Source organism: Patagioenas fasciata, chromosome 13 (assembly GCF_037038585.1).
Source record: "Patagioenas fasciata isolate bPatFas1 chromosome 13, bPatFas1.hap1, whole genome shotgun sequence".
Taxonomy (NCBI): domain Eukaryota; kingdom Metazoa; phylum Chordata; class Aves; order Columbiformes; family Columbidae; genus Patagioenas; species Patagioenas fasciata.
The window spans coordinates 8,333,091-8,352,045 of NC_092532.1; the positions used below are offsets into that span (position 1 = coordinate 8,333,091).

Genomic DNA, 18,955 nt, shown 5'->3' on the forward strand with positions numbered 1-18,955 from the left:
GAATGCCTATAAAAATCATTATCTATGGCATAGCTAATCATTTTGACGAGATGAAAAAAAAAAGGAGGTTGAGCAATTTTGAAAGTATATTCATGATGTGATGACAGTTCAATGAAATTTTGGCCTACAGCAGACAGATTCCATGAGATGCAACAGGGATGCAACTGTCTCCATCACTGACATGTCGTACACTGCACCGAGCTCAGACCACCAGTTACAAAAAGAATAACCATGAGGTAGAGTTCTGAAAGAGAATGCAATCGACAGGCCAAAAGACTCAACTGAGAAGGACAGGGCTCCAGACAGGTAGGGCAAAAGTGAGATCAAACAATTCAAGCATATCTATGAGTTACTATCATGAGTAAAAGGAACATAACTGAAGTAATGAGAAGAAACAGAGGAAGAAGTTTAGACTATCAGAAAAAAAGTCTCCTGGTAGTGAAAAGTAAGGCTGCAAGAACTCCCATTGGTTAGAGAAGTAGCAACATACTGAATTTTAATGACCAACAAACACCAAGAACACATAACAGGATGTGGTTTGTAAGCACATTATTTGAACAATCAAGTAAGTCTGAATTCTACCACTGTGTAATCAAATTTAATCTAGAATATGTTTATTTGGATGGCTTAACACTGCTTCAAGACAACATGGAATTGGCTGCTAGTCTGGGAAAGAAAAAAAAACCACAGAGCATGTCAGAATAGCTTTGATTAGGATCACACTTCACAAAGGCTTTTCCATCCTGTTGTGAGCACACAGTCTGATCTTCACTGAGACTCCACGGTGGGGGTAAAAAACAGGCAAACAGAAAAATCTCTTTTTCTAATCCCAAATGCATGAAGTGTAAAAGCAGCTTCCCAAAGAAGGCAGCTGCATATATTCATTACCTTCTTTGAAGTAAAAATGATACTATGTATTAATACTTGTCTCAGCTACAGTTCCCCAAGATTATTGTCATTTTCCCCATGCTCTGCTCACCTCCCATAGGCTGTCAACCTTGAGAGTCTGTTTCACTGACATTTCAATTACCTTTTAATGGAGACATCCAGATCTTTCAGGCAGTCCACAATCGTACTTCTGTGCCGCTGTACTGCATTATGGTCTGTCTGCACCGTTTTCAACAATGACGTCAAAGCTACGTATCTGGGATAGGGACACACAATAATAAATAGCTGACAGCAAGCATCTAATTTTTATGCACAGACATTCACACCCCCCAAACCTTAGAACAAGGTTCTCTTGTACTTCATAATAAATTGCAATCTGTTGTCCAGTCTTCACAAAGATTTTGAAAAGACAAGGCAACTGAAGATTAGGCCTCTGCAGATCATACACTCAAACCAGCACGAGCTGCAGTTCCCAGTGCTACAGGCTTCTACCTCTACCTTGATTTGCAAACAAAGTGCCTAGAGATTGGACTTAATTCTAGCAGCTGCAGAAATTCCATTTCCAGATTCATAGTGACCAACGCACAACCAAACTTCCTTGTTGGCAACAGCACACAACCAGAAAAAACACAGTCTTTGCCTACTTTGTGAGATCTCCAGTGCCAACTCTGATTTGAACAGCATCACAGACAAGACAGGAGTCACAGCTTATTGGAAGAAGCCACTCGACTAGTTTAAGAAATCACAAGGTAAGAATTCGATCATAGATCCAGATTCATCAACTAAGAAAGGCAGGGTCAGTTAAGATTTTGACAAAGAAAAGAACGGCCCAAGGAAGAAGCAAGCTAGACAGTCACACTAACCCAACAGCAGTACTTTCCAACATGGTCTTCCGGAAAGCTCCACTTAAGCATAATCTTTGTGTAATTGCTTCTCACATTTTAAACTGGGTGCTGCCAAAACACACTTCATACAACTTACCTAATATTTTTGTCGTTGTTTAATAAGAAACGGCCAAGGATGTTAATGGCTAACACCTGCAGAAAGAGTTAGGGAAGGTCAGTGATCAAAAAAGGTTGCTGGTCACCTTCACTGTTTCAAGAGGATTTTAAAGGCAATGTGTCAAATCTACCATTGCAGTTCTTGGCCAAAAGCATAATAAAGAACTCTAGAAGCCAACTAAGCAGAGGAAAAGCTAAGACAAACACAGCATAAGCTCCCTCCTGCGCCAAAGGAACATGGTGTGCAGGAAGTTCTGCTTTATTTTTGTTATTTAAAAACACCACAACCAAACAAACAAGAATACCAAACCCAAAATAACAACAAAAACCCCACAACGCAAATACACAACACAAAAACACCACACAAAACACAAATACCACTTTCTGAAGAGGCTACAGTCTTATCTAGAGTCGATTGTGAAGCTACGTTCGGATGAAACAACTCTGCTTCACACTCTCTACACAAATTACTCTAATACAAGCCTAGGAAAAAAAAAAAAAAAAAAGAAGAAAAAGCCACAGCACAGGCAACTTACTCTCAGTCCACTCTCAGATTTTATGTCCATAATAGTCAGCACAGTTTCATACAGAATGGCATTTCCCACGTTTTTACTCGTTTCTGTGTTAGTGGCAACCTGGAGAAAAGAAACAAAATAAGCAACTCCAACGCATCCAAAACAGAACCCGTTTATCCCTGGCAGACAAGTATCACGCCTACAAACATGTGTCCCTTGCAGCAAAATTCAACCCTGCATAGCAAGCAGCCGCATCCACACCAGTGCTGCTGAATCCAAATTAGTAAGAAACCAAAAGTGAAAGTTAAGGCTGCTCATCAGCCTTGCAGACCTCACCTGTGCAAGTATATCATTCATTGCTTCACTAGAATCATCATCATTTCGCCCTAAAATTCTTAGTAACCGCAGGATTCGTACCTATTTGACAAAATAAAGCAAAGAAAAAATCTCACTGGATGACAGTGTTTTACGTGGGAACCACAGAACGCTCAGTACACTTCCCAAGCAGCAGCAAAGCAGCAAACCAAGCTGCTGATTGACTTTCCTAAGCAAAGTGCAGAAGACTTTTACCAAAAAGAAGAGGCTCATGCTGAGCTCGCTGCCTTCCCACTGCCAGCAATGCCAAGAGTACCCCATGCGCACTGGGCACGAGCAACATGTCTCCTCCCTTTTGTCACAACTTCAGCTAACATGGTAAGTCACTACATTTGCTGCTTAAACTAAGGGAGGTGTCTTTCACTAAGGCAGATTAAGAGCATTTGCACAATCAGCTCTAACAAAGGCACAAAATGCTAAAATTGCCACAGCTGCCCCAAGGTAACCACCTCATCATATCTAAGTCTCAAAACACACAGAATACTAGAATTAAAGGTATATCAATCACTGTTTGTATCAGATCTTACCTGCAAAAAGGGGTCACTGATCCCAGACACATCATGCTCTGGTGAATATCCAGACATGATAAGGTTCTTCAGAATACGAACTAACTGGGGAACAAGCTGTGAAGAAGAAAGTTGTCCTATTAGGATGCTGTTCCTTCCCCCTGCCAGTTTTGAAGTACAGGTTGAAGAACAAATCTTGTATTTGAAAGCAAGTCAGTCTACAAATTCTTCCACAAGGTTCAACCTGCACACCTAGAGCTGATGTTACCTGAATACCCACAGCTTAGCTCGGGCACAATCAGAAATAATTAAGCTAGGACCTGAGCATCATATTGTATCTTTAAAGTACTAAATCTACCAGAGGTTGGTAGTTGAAACCTGAGAGGAAATACCAACTTAAATTTCTGTCTTCACAAAAGGGGATGTGCTGGGACTATTAAAATACTGTAATTCCAGGACTTCACTGCTGGGGGCTTTATATTAGTTCCTGACTCATTTATAGCACACGTCTCCATGGAAGCACCAGGCATAGCCAAGGGTTTTGATCTCTTCAAGTACCACACTGCTATGATTAAATTATTAAGAATTCCTTCAATGTTGACATTCCATCCAACTTAGCTTCTAAAAATAAAAGCTTTGTGATCTGCTTCCTCCCCAAGAGTTTCCAAATAGTGCTGAGAACAAATTTCCCTCCAGCCCTCCCTGAGGGCTCTACTGTTAGACTTCTACCCTGCGAGCAGCTCCAGGGTCTATTTTCCTTCTCTTCAGCCCAAACTTCTCAGCAAGAGCAGCAACACTAAACTGACCAAGTTCTTTGCTTCACTGCTGTTAGAAGGATTCTGCGTAATAGCAGAGAAACTGATGGAAGCACTGCTAATATGCCAGATTCAGGAGCACAAAATCATATCCATTTACATTGTCCATATTTTAAAAGTTTCCTTCCAGCTGTGTGGGCTAAAAAGCTCTCAGAAGCAGTTCAGATTCCTCAGATGTTAATGGCATTGGTCTCCCCATAGGCACCTACCCACAGGACGAAGTTATCTTTCAAGACTCATACACAGGTTTGAAGAAATGCTCCTATTTGCAAAAGTTTGGTTCAGCTCCCTCCATCTTAGACATCTCCCACAACGTGATTCATCTGGCAGGGCAGCTCTGACAAACCACAATGTGTCTCTGCAGCATCTCACATGCTAAGCAAGTCATCAGTTCAGGGCAGAACATGGCAAATAAGCTAATCACTAAAGCAGACAAGCTACATCAAATCTACTATTTATCTCCAAAAACCTTCATAGCAGCTACAACTAACAAAGTAGTCTCAGGGATTAAATGGAAGCTCACTTCCCACACATTCTATGAAAAATCTTAGGGTTGAAAGACAGAAACCGGACTAATTTTCATTGAACTATAAGAGAAAAACCACTCCTGGTGGATGACAGATGTACATCTCTACAAGCTTCACTGCTTCCATAGAAAGTTTCTTCTATCCCTCTCAGCACTGGCATTATTAAAATAACCCCAACACTGGCTAGAGAGGAGCTGACAAACTAGACAGGGGTGTTACGGTGGCTGCACTAAGTGGATTTTTCATTCCTGACCTATAGAACACAACAGTCACGTGTGGACATACTAAACGGGCAATGTTTTTTGGACTACAGTCCTGTACATTTGTGGCAGAGCGCAAGAAGAGAAACAGCTGAGTTTCTCCATCATCTCTCTTTATCCCTACCTTTGCTCTTCAGGAATCACATACTCCTCTGCAAACGTGGATTTCATAAAACACACGAACAAAAGGAACCATGAATTTCTCATTATCTGCCTTAAAGAGGAAATCAAATGCTGCAACATCTTCCCTCAAGAAAGAGCAATAGACAGGTGGCATGACCTGCTGGAGCATTCCTAGAACCCTGGGTAATGTTTTCTTTGCTTTCTAATACGCAAGAGTTATTAGGACTGAGGACAAGACAAACAAAAGGAAACATTACAGCCATGGAGATCGGTTGAGAGCCATCCTCCCAATCTTCTGTAGTCAAATTACACCCATGAAAAACAGCAGCAATGCAGATGTACCTGGTAGCTCTTTGGAGTACAGGAAGCCCACTTATTGGCAGCTGAGTAACTGTCTCTCCTGCTCCCTTTTGGGAGCAACCCCAAGTTGCCCCACTTTGTGATGAGAAGAAAGCCCAGTTTTGCATAGGCACAAAAAATTCCCTAAAGTATTCTTCAAATGAAAGAGAGCTTGAGAAAAGCAGGCTTGTGTTTGGAGAAGGTCACAACTGACATTCAGGGTTGCCGTGGGTATAGAGGTTTAGTGACAAGAACAAACCGGCACACAAAAATTATTAGACGAGTAACATTCATCTAAGCATGTGGCATCCACCACAAATGTGGCATTGAGAGGCACTGTCTCACAAGAGACAAACATCTACAGATTCAATGCAAGCATGCACCAACTAGAAGAATTATCTCTTACCTTTTCATTCTAACACAGCAGGATTCCAAACAGACAAAAGGGACAAAACAGACGAAGCAAGCATTAGGGATAGATCAATGTTATACCATTCACAGCATAAACAACAACAAGAGAGAGCTAGAAAATGCACCTAGTACCTAAACTTCGTGGACTCAGTTCTTTCTTTTTTCCATGACTCTCATCTTAATTAAACCATTAGTAACACGGATGACCACCTTCAAGGTGACCCTAGTCCACTTTCATCCCTGCTTTGACATAAACAATCATGGCAAGGGAAGATGCATGGCAAAGTGCTAAGACACAAAGGATGTACTGTTTGAAATCCCTAGTGATACAGACAAACCAAGGAAGAACAGTAAACTGGCCATGCAAATAAATAAGCACCTTTAAGAGGAGTAAACAGCCAGTTCTGCTCTACCAGCTTCCACCCAATTTTTGGTCCTTTGACTAAGAAGTCAGAATGGCATAATCACTGACATCGTCAGATACCCTTCTATTGGTAATCTTGGCAATAATACTGCACAGCAAATTACAGTCAACAGCATAAAGAAGTTTGTTCTGGGGTGGGGAGAGAAGCAAACATTCCTAACCAGAGGAGGAACCCTTAAACTAAAACAGAAAATTATATAATACAGCATGCACCAGAGATGAGGTATACACAGGACTAGAACTTCCACTGGTACTTTTGACTTGAGTTTATAAAATTGTGTGGCTGTGGTCAAGACTTTAAGGTGTTGGTATAAGCCTCAGATTTTCATCTTTGTCGCTTCATGTTTAATATATTCGTGATTCCAGTCTCACTATGCAATTAGCTACAAAGAGGGAAAAACACTAAGGTAACAAAGACAACACTTTAAACCTAACTTTAGAATGAGTTTCATATTGCACAGTCTTAAGACTGATGTTTTGTAGCTTATTCAGTTATTGAAGGGGATTAGGGCTAGATACATGCAAAATTCCCAATTTTTTTTTTTTTTTTAAGTTTTTCATAACATGCAGACAGTATCAATAAATTCTTCATCCAGGCAGTTTTTAATGATTGCATTAAAAGAAGTGCACGCTGCTTTCACTAGGGAGACTAAGAGGATGCATGGGCAAAAAAAAGAAGATGCACAAAAAACCCACAACCAAACCCAAAGCCACCACAAGCAAACTCTGAACTCTGCAACATTATCAATTCACACTTACCTTTCTAAAGTGTGCCAGCATGTCTGGGCTTCTCTCACACATCTCTGTGAGGAGGACAACCGACGTGTGAAGAACACCTAAAGGCGAGGGGGGAAAAGAAAAAAGCATCCATATTTAGCATAATTTCATTGGCTCCAGACACATGACAAAGATCATACGGAAACAACAGGAAATCATGTCGGATTCAAGATATATTTTTTAAAATATCTATCCCAAAATTTATTTGCACTTGCAGCTGTGCCCAAGGGATCTGCTCATGTCTTAAAGCTGCAACTAAAGGACAAAGGAGGAGAGGAATTGGACTTTGCCTGCAGACACTCACATACTAAACATACAGTGAGATGGTAACAGGCGTAAGTTGGACTAGATGATCTTTAAGGTCCCTTCCAACCCAAACCATTCTCATTCTCTAGAAACCCACTCTAAAGTGTATCAAAAAAAGAGTGTAAGAGTTCCTCTTGTCACTTATGTCATGCAAAAGTCCTGCTGACTAGCAGTCATAATCATCCCTGCCCTTTGAATGACATTTGCTTCCACTGCATAGGAAAGGGAAGAAACACAAATCCACCTCAAAAGTTCCTTCAAAACAAAAGGTTTAGGTAGCAAATGCACCATCCTGTAAAGAACGGCATAGCCCTGCTAAGTAGTATCTCAGATATTACCATGGTTCTTCTCATTCAGCAAGTTTTTGGTGGCTGGCAGGAACATCTCCATGAGTTCAGGCACCTTTCTAATGACATGAACAGCGCACAACGCTGCCTGTATGGGAGAAACAGCTCTGTTAGTACATGCTGTAAGCACAACCATATGCGCTTTGACAACACCTAGCACAGTGGGAATTATCGCAAATTTAACAGTATCAAAAGGTCTGGAAAGTTTATAGTATGCTTTTCCATCTCTCTACTACAAGCGATACTAAACAGCATCACAAAGAAGAGTTCAATACAACTATCATGAGTGAGAAGGGAGAAAAAACAAACCAAACAAAAAAAGCACTGAGCTACAAAGTAATACTCCCATTAGCAACGGTTCATTCTTACATTATTCACTTCAGAAGTGGTATTAACTGCAAAGCAGCTCTGTCTTTAATAGGGCCACTTCAGTCTGTCTTCCTGTTGCTAGGGAGAGGATAATGCATTGGTAGTAAATAATAAAATTTATGTCAAATTTATGGTTCATTTTCTTTTCCTTCTCCACAAAAGATCTTCCTCCTGCAGGTGACGGGTCCTATGAAGAACAAAAGTATACTGGAAAAAAATTGCCTATTTCTTCTAGGGTGTGGAAGCAAGACACTATTCTTTGCAGCTGCTTGAAAACTAAGTGCACTGAGGGTGTGTTCCCAGAATGCAGCAATATCCCTTAGCATTGCTTCCTCTTCAACCTCTCTCTAGATCCAGCACTAGACAAAGAAGGAACAATGCATCTCTTCCCAAATCTTACTGCTCCCCACAGCTTTGTAATGAAATAAATTTAAAAGAACAAGGGTGATCACACCTTGCAGATGCTATGGCTCACTTGCTACTGCAATGAGACAATTTATAATTGTTTGCCCATTTCAAGCCATTAACCTTTTCATCTCACATACTTCTGTCATCCTCATCAAACAGGTTCAAATCTTCAGATATCATCCTGCCCTGTTAATGATCAAAGTTCCTCTGACTTATTTGAGACAATACAGAAATAAAACTGACAACCCAAAGTCTGGGGTTAGTGTTTGACTGGGCAGGTGTTCACATTACAATCAATAACCCCGAGGTAGAGAGTATCAAAACAGAAACAACTGCCTCATCTGTTGGAGGCTTGCCTTTTAGAAGCTAACAAACATGTCTGCTACACATAAGACAGGGAGTTTTGACCTCTATCTGTCTTGCACATTAGGAAAATACTCAGCTGTGTGATCCAGGCCATCTAGTACTCCAGATATTAGCAAGGTATCTGATCGATCTTGAGTTTCAATCCATGACAAAGTATTCAAAAGTTCCCTGAAGTACCTTTTTCCTAAGATAGGAGTTGGAAGTTTTGAGGAGCTTTTCCACCTCTCCTGCAAGGTCTCTGCACATTTCTGAGGAGCCCATGCAGCCAAGAGTGCAGAGTGCCAGCCCCTGCACGTACTGCGTGCTGTGATTAAGGTCACTGTAAAGGAGAACAAAAAAAAGCCAATCAGCATGCACACAAAACCTGAACACATGAGAAAAGGCATCTGTATCTACAGTTACCCAACCAGCTGCACGCATGGCCCAGAACTCTCTGGAGTCTCAGCTATTTGGGAACATGCATTGGGAGCAACAGCAGCTTGGAGTGCAGGGACCACAGGGTTTGCTATGACTTCTACTTAGAATCCTTAGAATTGTAAGGATAAAATACCTGGTTAAAACTATTAGATTGATACCCAGGGATTGAACTGAGAAGAGGGAAGATCACACAGAATTCCATTAAAACTTCTAAAGTAAAGCCAAAACATTGTCTTTTGGAACTTGCATGCAGAAAAGAACCCAACATTAAGTACAGTCCTGCAGTGACTTTTGGCTGTCCCAGTTCAAACATTTTAGAATAGGCTTTAGCTTCTGCATTTACAAACCAAATAGTATATAAAAATCTATGTAAAAATATCCCCTATCCTGAGTAAAAACCACGAACTCTACCAGTCGCACATCTTGAAAATAATCCATAGAGGAATTTTGTTTAGCAATCCTAACTATTCATATGCCTAAGGAAGATGCAAAAAGCTGTCAGTAAGAAATCAAACCATCTAACAGTAGATGCTATTCATTAGGCCAGCGACCAGTGTCACACCAAGTACAACACAGCTTCCACACGGCAATGCCAACTGCCTGTAAAACTGACTTCTACACTACTTTACTTTTCCATCAGACTACTTGGTCCTCATGTTGCTATGGTACTCAGGACTCAACATTGAAGAAAGTAAAAGCTCTGGTTCCTGGTTTGGGAGGTGAGCTGGGGATTGCGTGATGGGAGAGCAGAGGAAACGAGTGGTGTGTAACCAAATGTGCTCAACGTGCAGGAAAGCGAGATGGTGTTCTGGTTAGAACATCAAGCAGCTAGGGCAACATGCAGATGAAGGAACAGATAGCACATGCCTCTAAATGCATTGTTTTTTTGTTTCCTTCCTTTAACAAATTTTGGCAGCTATATACAGCTGCGTGTATAGCAAGTATGTGCTTCACAAGGGTGATTGCATTTTTTGCTATAAAATAATGAAAGACAATGCCATGCCCTCACTGTCTCGATAAAAGCAAGACAAAGTGGTTGATATGGAAGCCAAATGAGAAAGCAAAAAACAACCTGCTGAAGCAGTGGGAAGTTGTCTAACAGTTTTGCTCATCTGCAGTCTGACTCATTTCCAGTTCAAACTCACTACCACACAAATCATTTTAGCACAAGCAATCAAAAGAAGCACTAACCTAGCAGCCTAGTTCTAATGAGAGAGTGTCAGAGGTATGACGTTTCATGAAAAACCTTTAGACAAATATCTCTTCTCTCCTGGACACTAGGTCCAAACTAGCAGATTCTCAGGACTGCAGTTTTTTGTCAAGTTTCTTTCCAAGCACTTTGAGGCCACAGTCTAACTGAAGATCAATACTCTACTTGCTAATATCTGGGAGGTTTATATTCTAAAAGTACGTAATAATAAAAATAGACACACTCCACACAACCAAGCAAGCCTTTGGATAAATCAACTAGAATGCAATTGTTCCATTCCTGCTCTCATTAATCCTGAAAAGCAGTGTTACTGGAAATGCACCAATCATCATCTACTAAACTGTAATGTAAAAGTCTCAGTTTAACAGCATTTTGCTGAGAGGGGGAAAAAAAAAAAAGTTTAAAAAAAGGATTATTTCCCATCCCCTGTTGTCCAATTTCAGCAAGATGCCAAGCAGACAGTAAATCCCAAGGTGCTGCCTTGCTCCCAAGGAAAACCATTCATCGGGACCCTTAGGCCAGCCTTAAAAATGAAGCAGCCTTGATCCTTGGAGTCCAACAGCTCTTCAGAGCTCCTCAGCAGAATTAAACAAATACAACATCACATGGCTGCAGCAATGGACATGACTTTGCAATAAATGATGGCCAGTCCAGCCTACAAAGTTTTAACAGTGTTATAAAAACACCTGATTGAGTCATATTTGAAAAGGTGTACAGACCTTTATTGATGCTGCATTAATGCTTGCCTAGTTCTTTCCTACTGCAAACTGGGAGATAACTCATTTACAGAAATGGAAGAGAGTTCTTTTCAACAACTGGAGGTCTCCTGCACCAGTTGAGCAGCTTACTGTGGCCATTTCATCTTCCCAATTTTATTTGTCTCAGCAGGACCTCCAGAAACACGTACTACCATTCTGTAACAGTAATTACACGAAGTGTTGTTTGCCACACAGACCTCTTGAGGACCAATGCAATTTTATATTATTTTCCCTCTAAGGACGCTAGACAGGATCATCCAATACAGTACAATACTAGAACAGTCTTGTATGGTCTACAGCACACACAAAATTGAAGATACCAGTTTTCTAACACAAGGGAAAAAAACTAAGGTACTCAAGATACCACGGCCAGGAGTGTACTTTCAGATCCTGAGACCTCAAAGCATGTGTTGATGGAGAGAGAGGTGGTACCCTTACTTCTTGATGCAATTGGTCATAAGAAGATGGACATCCTGTCTCTCATCCAGCAGCAACATGGCACCTAAATACCCAATGCGCTTGTCTGTGAATTTCTGAGAGGCAATGAGCTTGAGGCACTCCAACTGGAAAAAAAAAAAAAAAAAGAAGAAAAAAAAAAAAAGGAGAAAAAATAAAAAGACAGAATTAGCTTAAACTACTTCTTAGCCAGAGGAGAAACAGTATGAATTTTGATGTTTACTCATTTAGGTCTCTCAGAATGCATTTTTAAAAGTATACTTTATTCCCATTCTGGTGATGTGGAAAACAAAAAGAAGTTAAATGACCTGCCCAAAGCTCCCAGCAAGCCAGCAGAAAAGTCAGTAGCACGTCCTGCATCTTGAAGTAGCCAGATGCTGCTGGCCTCCTATGACCTCAGATACACCAGATATGTGGGTTTATATGAGATCACAAAAGCAAAATATAACGTATTTATAGAGATAATAATCCATCATTAAAAACAAAATAGTAAACATCTGGAAATCTAGATCATGTGTCATGTTTGATATGTACCAGAAACTTCTGAATCAGGCTTAAAAGGGTCCATCTACCTACCAGAGAAATGATCAAGGCTTTGTAATAACTTGTCAAAATCAGTTTTTGCTTTTTATGATCTGTAACTAAACTGCTAGCCAGGTAAACCTTAGGTACAGTCAGAGATAGTTAAGTCTTTGTGCTGCTCTCTAATCTCTGTTTGAACACCTGAAGTTTGACCAAAATCACAGGCAGCGTAGCCACTACGAGCTTTTCTTCCACTGTGCAGAAATGTCACTTGTGTTCAACAGCACGAAGGAGATCCCTAAGATAAGATGTATAGCTGCCACTTGCAATCAGCTGATTAAGAATTTAATTGCTAACCTATTTTTAAACTTAACACTTTCTTACTGGGAAGGAAAAAAACCCAAAACAACAGAGATACTCTGCACACTAATATATCTTTCTCTAACAGATAAGTAGTCAAGTATAATCAATCTCTACTTTCCAGGCAGGAAGTAGCAGAAACAGCTTCTCAAAACAGGTAAGAGACCTGTCCCTGGCCAACACCTCCCATTGACTTGCTCTACAAAGTAGCTGGGGCAGCCAGCGAGCATACAGGGTGGGTGCAGGAGGGGTCAGACAAAGCTTGCAACGGACCCATTGGAAAGGAAGGGGACATGCACAGCCAGAAATACAGGACACCATGAACAGTCCTTCATGAGCCCAGGTACAGGGAAGCTTGAACAAGGCACAGACACAGGTGAGATGCAAGAAGCACACACACACATCAGGAAGGTAAAGTTGTACAGGATACTGATAAGAAAACCTAAGTTGAAGTGCTATAGCCAAGCCACCGACCAGCTCCCACCACTGCATGGCATCTCAACTATGCCACAAGCTGTCACACATGAACACCCAGCTAGTGCAGGGTGACAAGGGTGACAAAGTGGTAAGAAAAAGCTTGAAAGAAAACAAGTTCAGTTTGCTAGGTTATAAGAGGCTGAAGATCTAGCATACAGGAACACTTCTGAACAATAAGATCAGTCATCCACAAGGATAACTGAACCTCCACGAATGGGCAAGATCAACCAGGTATGAGGAACAGAACACTAGATAGCAATCTCTTATCTTTCCAGTGCTTTCTGTAAGAGAAAAAGGCACCTCTGAACCAGCTTTCTTCTCCAGGTTTACAAGATACTTTCCAATACAACCCTCTGCAAAAACTTCATGCAGAATTGATAACATCTAAGCTACAGCATAAGAGCCACAGGCAGAAGATGAATGACTACGAAAAAGCAGAAAGAAACTAATGACTGCAACAGATACTGTAAGATGTATTTCTAGTACTTTTCTATTTGAAAGATATTATTGGAACTTACTCTGTGAAAGGCTGATGAGCTCTTGTTTCACTTGTATACAAATGCATGCAAACTAACTTCAGGCACAGCAATACTGAGAAACATGATCAGCTGAAGCTCTTAGTAGGTCTAATGAGAGGAAGAAATCTTGATACCATTATATCCATTTCATTCAAACAACTAAAATCTGCTACATCAGTACTGTAACAGATACACTAGTAAAGTCGGATATGATACAGGCATATAGCCAGACTACAATTTACCGAAGTTTTTACTGACATAGCCACTCTTCCAAGTGCATTTTTTTTTTCAATTGGAGATAATGACAATAATAATAATAATAAAGTTTTTTGACCATTTGCCCAGGCTGCCCGATACCTTCTAAACTTGCACAAATGGTATTTGCACCCACTCAAGAGGCAACCTGGCATCCAGCGCATCTCAGCATGCACTGACTAAATATGGTACTCACGCTCATATTTCTGTACAAGATACCCTGGGTCAAAGCTGAGGATCACTGGCTTAGAAAGAAGTAGACCAACCATTCACTACTTCTGACACCTTCTGTAAATTCTTTTCTGTTATTGGTTATCCCATCCACACTGTTAGCTGAAGTCAGATGTCTGCTTACATCTTTAACAGAGATTGTCTAACATGGCCTGTGGGTCTATTCTGTTTTTCACCAAAACACATTTCCTGCATATTTATCCTGTCACTCTGAAAATTCCTGTCTACAACGCCAGACTGTCTATCTACAAGACTTCACTGCTGGAACAGTATGTGTCTTCAACAGGCACCCCTGCTTGCGCAAACTATACTGCACCTGCACAACATCAGCACTTTGAAGGATTCTTTCCAGTTGTAAGCACTGAGGACATGCAAAGGTCTGCAACTTACTCACTTGGAAAACACTTATTCAAATCCCTCCTCAGCATTGGGCCCTATATGGTCCTGACGCACAGCTGATAAACTGCATGAGAACAAAGGCCAGTGAATAAAATATTGTTTCCAAAATAGTCAGCAGAGATACTTCTGTCTGAGATGCAGCAACCCCAGCAATAAGAGATATTGAACAATCTGGTTTACTTCCACGAAGAGTGAAGAGGTAATTTACCATAACTGACCAAAGCAGAAACGGAAAAAATTATTAGATATCTGGTCTAATCTTCCATATACGGGATTAAGTACTTGAATAACAAGATAAAATAATTCAAATAAAATTTAAGCATGTTCCTAACATTGGTCAAATATGGAAGTTCTAGCTGAGACTTATCTGTAACATTTTTCATTCTTCTTGCAGCTCGTCCTTAGCCTTCACTTTTGTGACAGGAAGTTTCTCTATCGGACCAGGGAGCCTGGCTATGTGAAGTGTTAAGAACAGGATAATACACAAATTCACTTGCTCTTATGCAACAACTCATCCTATGAGAATAATGCAATCATGTAGAAGTAAGCTTATGCACTTTATATGCAATAGCATAGCCCAGACTCACTCCCTAACACTAAGACTATTTGGAATTTTATTTCAGTGGTTTGAGTTTCCTGTTTCAATTAGATATGTCAGGACTGGTAAAGCCAATCACAAATGGATAGACTTCCAAGACATAAAGCTACTTTAAGGGATACAACAATTCCACTGACTTTTCATTTGGATTTATGGAAGGCCTAGGTTAGGTTACTGCTAGCAGGGCACTTACCGACTTTAAGCAAAACTCACTATGCCTCAAAGACTAAGCAAACACAACTTGAAGGACATCTTGTAGATCAAGAACTCCCATCTTCCTGTCTCCCTTTTCCACAATCTGTGCCAAAAACAGCATGTCAAAAGTAAGCTAAGAGATGGAAAACTCATAACAGCATTCTCCAAGTCACTTCACTAAGATGGGAATAAAGATCACCAGTTTCTTATTCCTGGGAACAGACCAGTTCTTATTTGCCTAGGACAGATTGCTTTAGAAGGAAGAGGGTATAGAACCTCTTTTGAAGCATGTGGTATTTTCCATCAGAGACAGAACTCCAGAGTGCTGTTTGGAACCCACCTAGAAATATCCATATGTACCGGACTGTGGTCTAAGAATGATTGCTCTGCAGAAACATGAGTGGTGAGGGGCAGACAGCCTGGCAAAAGCAGACTAATCCTAAGCTTCCTACCAAAATATGGGAGTCTCCAAACAGCACATCTCACTAATGAAGTCAAAACTAACTTCATGTTCAGAAGATACATGAAGACAGTTCTCAAAACATCCTAAAGAGTAGGCAGCGAAACTGCAGCTAGGAACGCGTCAAACAAGTCAATGTGCCCAGAACACACAACGCAGACTGGCATATGCGGAGAGCACAGCAAGCACCGAACCTACCTGTCCAAAATGTGCAGGGTATCCCAGCATGTGCATATACAGCAGCTTTGCCACATTTCTGCATCGGTATGTGTTATCTTCCTCTCGGAAGGATGACCGGATAGCAGCACATTCCTTTTGGATCATCTCACGCTCTTCTGCTTGGGTTCTTGCTGTCCGGATGGTCCGGATCAACTCCCGCAGTCTGATGGGGGCTGGCATCCTCTGCGAGAAGAAAGAGAGCTTTAAATCTTGTACCGTACCTGAAGGCTTCATAATGGTCTCATATTTTGCCCCCCCCCCTTTTTTTTTTTTTCCTTTTTTACCCTACAACTATGTAAGTAGAAGAATTAAGAAAATGCAGACTGCTTCAGCAGAGGAATTCACTGTACCTCACATTTGCTCTTCCAGAACACTAGATACAGGAATTGCTATGCTCAGAGCTGGGTGCCAGATGAACATGACAACTCTCCACCCAAAACATGCAGAAATGGCACTCTGCAAGGTAGGCTCTCATGTTGGCATCATGTGTCTCTCCCCAGAGAAGTCAGGCTCCAAAGAGAGTTGATGCCCAAATCATGACCACTTGGGACAGAAATCCTTTATATTAATGAAAAGTGATGCTGTTTAATAACTTGCACAAGATTTCATCCAAGTGTTTCAGATAGTCAAGCTTCAAAAATCCTACAAACTGGTGCCACGCACACTTCCTCCCTAGAGGCGTGGAAGTCAGCAGAAACAGCAGATGGAAGAGTAACCCCAGCTGTGTGGATATTTCAGAGAATCTTCTTTTAAAAATAAAGTTAACACCATCCTTTTACTAGACACCAAACAGAGCAATCCTTTCTAAAACAAGCCTGTCATGTTACTGTCTGATGGCACTGGTATGAAATACTACACAAGAAAAGTATATTCTGCATGAACTTCAAGTAGTTTTGCTTCACCAAGTGGAATATTGATGGAGCCATCTGACCTAGAGAGCAACTCAGTCTTCTGAGCACCACTCGAGAGGAAAATGGCTCCCAAAGAAAAGCCAAACTTTAGAATTATGTTCAACATTTGAACTTTTTAGTTCATGCTCACCAAAGCTGATTTTTGATGTTTGGTGGGGATCAGACTATGTAAGCACCTCTACAGTCTTCTTTCATCCACCCAAGATGGTAAACACAACTGAGCCATACTGATAACAGATCATGCCACACCAACTTGTAAAAAGTTGCTATGGCAGTCTGCTACAGATTTTGTTTGGGTCACTGTCCTCCTAGAACAGTGTGCCACACACTTCAAGCACTACCACATCAGAAAAATCTGTGCATTCAAATACTGCACTAACTGCCTTGCATGACACCACAGAACAGGCTGGCAAACATACAGAGTTAGCAGGGCCTAGCTTAGAAAGTTAAAAATGCTTAAACTCACTTTGTCTGTTCCTTCCTACTTCTACTAGAGGCATCTGCAGAATACACAAACCTGAAGAGCCATGTGCTGCCCACAAAAACTTCAATTGCAGCTTTTAGATCACTGACTACACCAGGTGACAAGCGCCAAGATGATAATGAGAGAAGATCTACTGAGTAAATAACTACAAAACTGGGAGAAGCCAAGCCAGCAGAGACTGCCGGGGCAGATACTATCACTTCATTAAAAGAATATAACTATATGGTGTGGCTCAAACATATGAATGAAGGAGCTGGGGATGCTTGAACTGGTATTTTTCATGTCCTGCTGGTTAATCTCTCCCAGAGCTCTAAGATTAGCAGCATATGCCCCTTGGTCATCAAGAAAAGATCCATAGTTTGTAGGGGTCAGGAAAGCTAATCATCATAAATCCAAGCCATCTGAGCAAACAAACCAGGTTCTGTGAAGGTATCACAATACCTGATAAAGTCATTTGGAATCTCAAGTTTCACTCCTACCTCCAAGCAAATTCCTTTAGCCTTTTGAGGTTTGTATATTTTCACATACAGTAAAGCAACACCATAAATCATTCACACCTCTTGGACAAGCTCATGTTTATCTGCATGATTCCATCCAGGGCCAGGCTATAACTTAAGTATTAAGGCCACAATGCTTCGACATGCAGCAGCAGGACTGCAGGGCAGACCATGTACCTTGCAGACTTGGGAGAAAAACAGGCAGAGGAGGTAGAAGGCAGGCAGCAAAATTACACAGATATTCCTGCAGGATGGAAAACACTAATTCACACAATACAGCAACACTTCTCATGATACAGTTCAAACCAGCATGCACTTGCAGATGCACAGCTGAAGAACAGAAACGCCACTAACTGGAAGAGCGCAGCAGCTCCACTGTTCTTGTTCCTTTCTAGAAGAAACATCCATCAGTTCTGTGCCTTTCCCTTCCCTTACTCAAATCAACTTTCAGCATCCCCTGTGTGTCAGTTTTCTAGGATTCTGATAGATCACAGAACATGAAACAAACGTTTTTCCGCAGACACGCTGCCAAGCCAGCCCTGCCTGGGGACCGGCTCACTGAGCATAGGGACAAGCTGCAACAGCAGGACAGGCACAAGATCTCATGTCCCCAAGGACACACAGCTGGCACTCCAGGAAGCTGCAGCATCATAAGAGGCACAAAGAATGGAATAGGGCTTCAAGAGGCCCTAGAAGATGATCTATTAACAAATCTTTATCATATAAACAAAGCATGGACAACACGCAGCACAACCACAGCATGGCACTGCCAAGGCAGTCAAACAGTCACATCAAAAAAATCTTACTGGGACTTGAAATACAACCACACAGACCGCACTAAAGGAGGGTATTAGGGCTACACATCAATAAACAGATTAATAATGGGAGTTAAAACAAAAATAATAAAGAAATACAAAAGCAAGATATAAAGAGGATTAAACAATTTAGAGCCCAGAAGAACTAAAACACTTAAGTGATCATCTCATTGTGACTGTATCATTTGGCTTGAGATGAGACAATCTTGATATTCATATTATGAACCACATAAAAGATTAAGAAAAGTCAGCTTCAGGTGACTACTACAAAGCTATCAAATAGCAAACTGCCATGAAAAAATTCGTTTTACAGAATTCTCTATAATACAGAAATGCATTTTATTTCCCAAGATAACTAGCAGAGGGAGGGCAACCACCACCATCCAGTAAGAGCAGAGCTGCAGTTTCACTCCAGC

General features: G+C 41.0%; 1 protein-coding gene across 2 annotated transcripts in view; it reads right to left on the minus strand.

The window, feature by feature from the left end:
• The window catches only part of AP1G1 (adaptor related protein complex 1 subunit gamma 1), a 43,019-nt gene that overhangs the window by 18,651 nt on the left and 5,413 nt on the right, over nt 1-18,955 (minus strand). The window contains exons 2-11 of one of the 2 annotated variants that reach the window (XM_065847961.2): nt 15,812-16,015; nt 11,581-11,705; nt 8,935-9,076; nt 7,606-7,702; nt 6,944-7,020; nt 3,307-3,402; nt 2,741-2,821; nt 2,426-2,524; nt 1,870-1,925; nt 1,031-1,144 (exon numbers count right to left, since the gene is read on the minus strand). In XM_065847961.2, the coding sequence (XP_065704033.1) occupies nt 1,031-1,144; nt 1,870-1,925; nt 2,426-2,524; nt 2,741-2,821; nt 3,307-3,402; nt 6,944-7,020; nt 7,606-7,702; nt 8,935-9,076; nt 11,581-11,705; nt 15,812-16,012 (1,088 nt within the window). In that variant the 5' untranslated portion in view covers nt 16,013-16,015. Of the gene's footprint in view, nt 1-1,030; nt 1,145-1,869; nt 1,926-2,425; nt 2,525-2,740; nt 2,822-3,306; nt 3,403-6,943; nt 7,021-7,605; nt 7,703-8,934; nt 9,077-11,580; nt 11,706-15,811; nt 16,016-18,955 lie in introns of those variants that run through there. The other variant, XM_065847962.2, reaches the window with a different exon arrangement.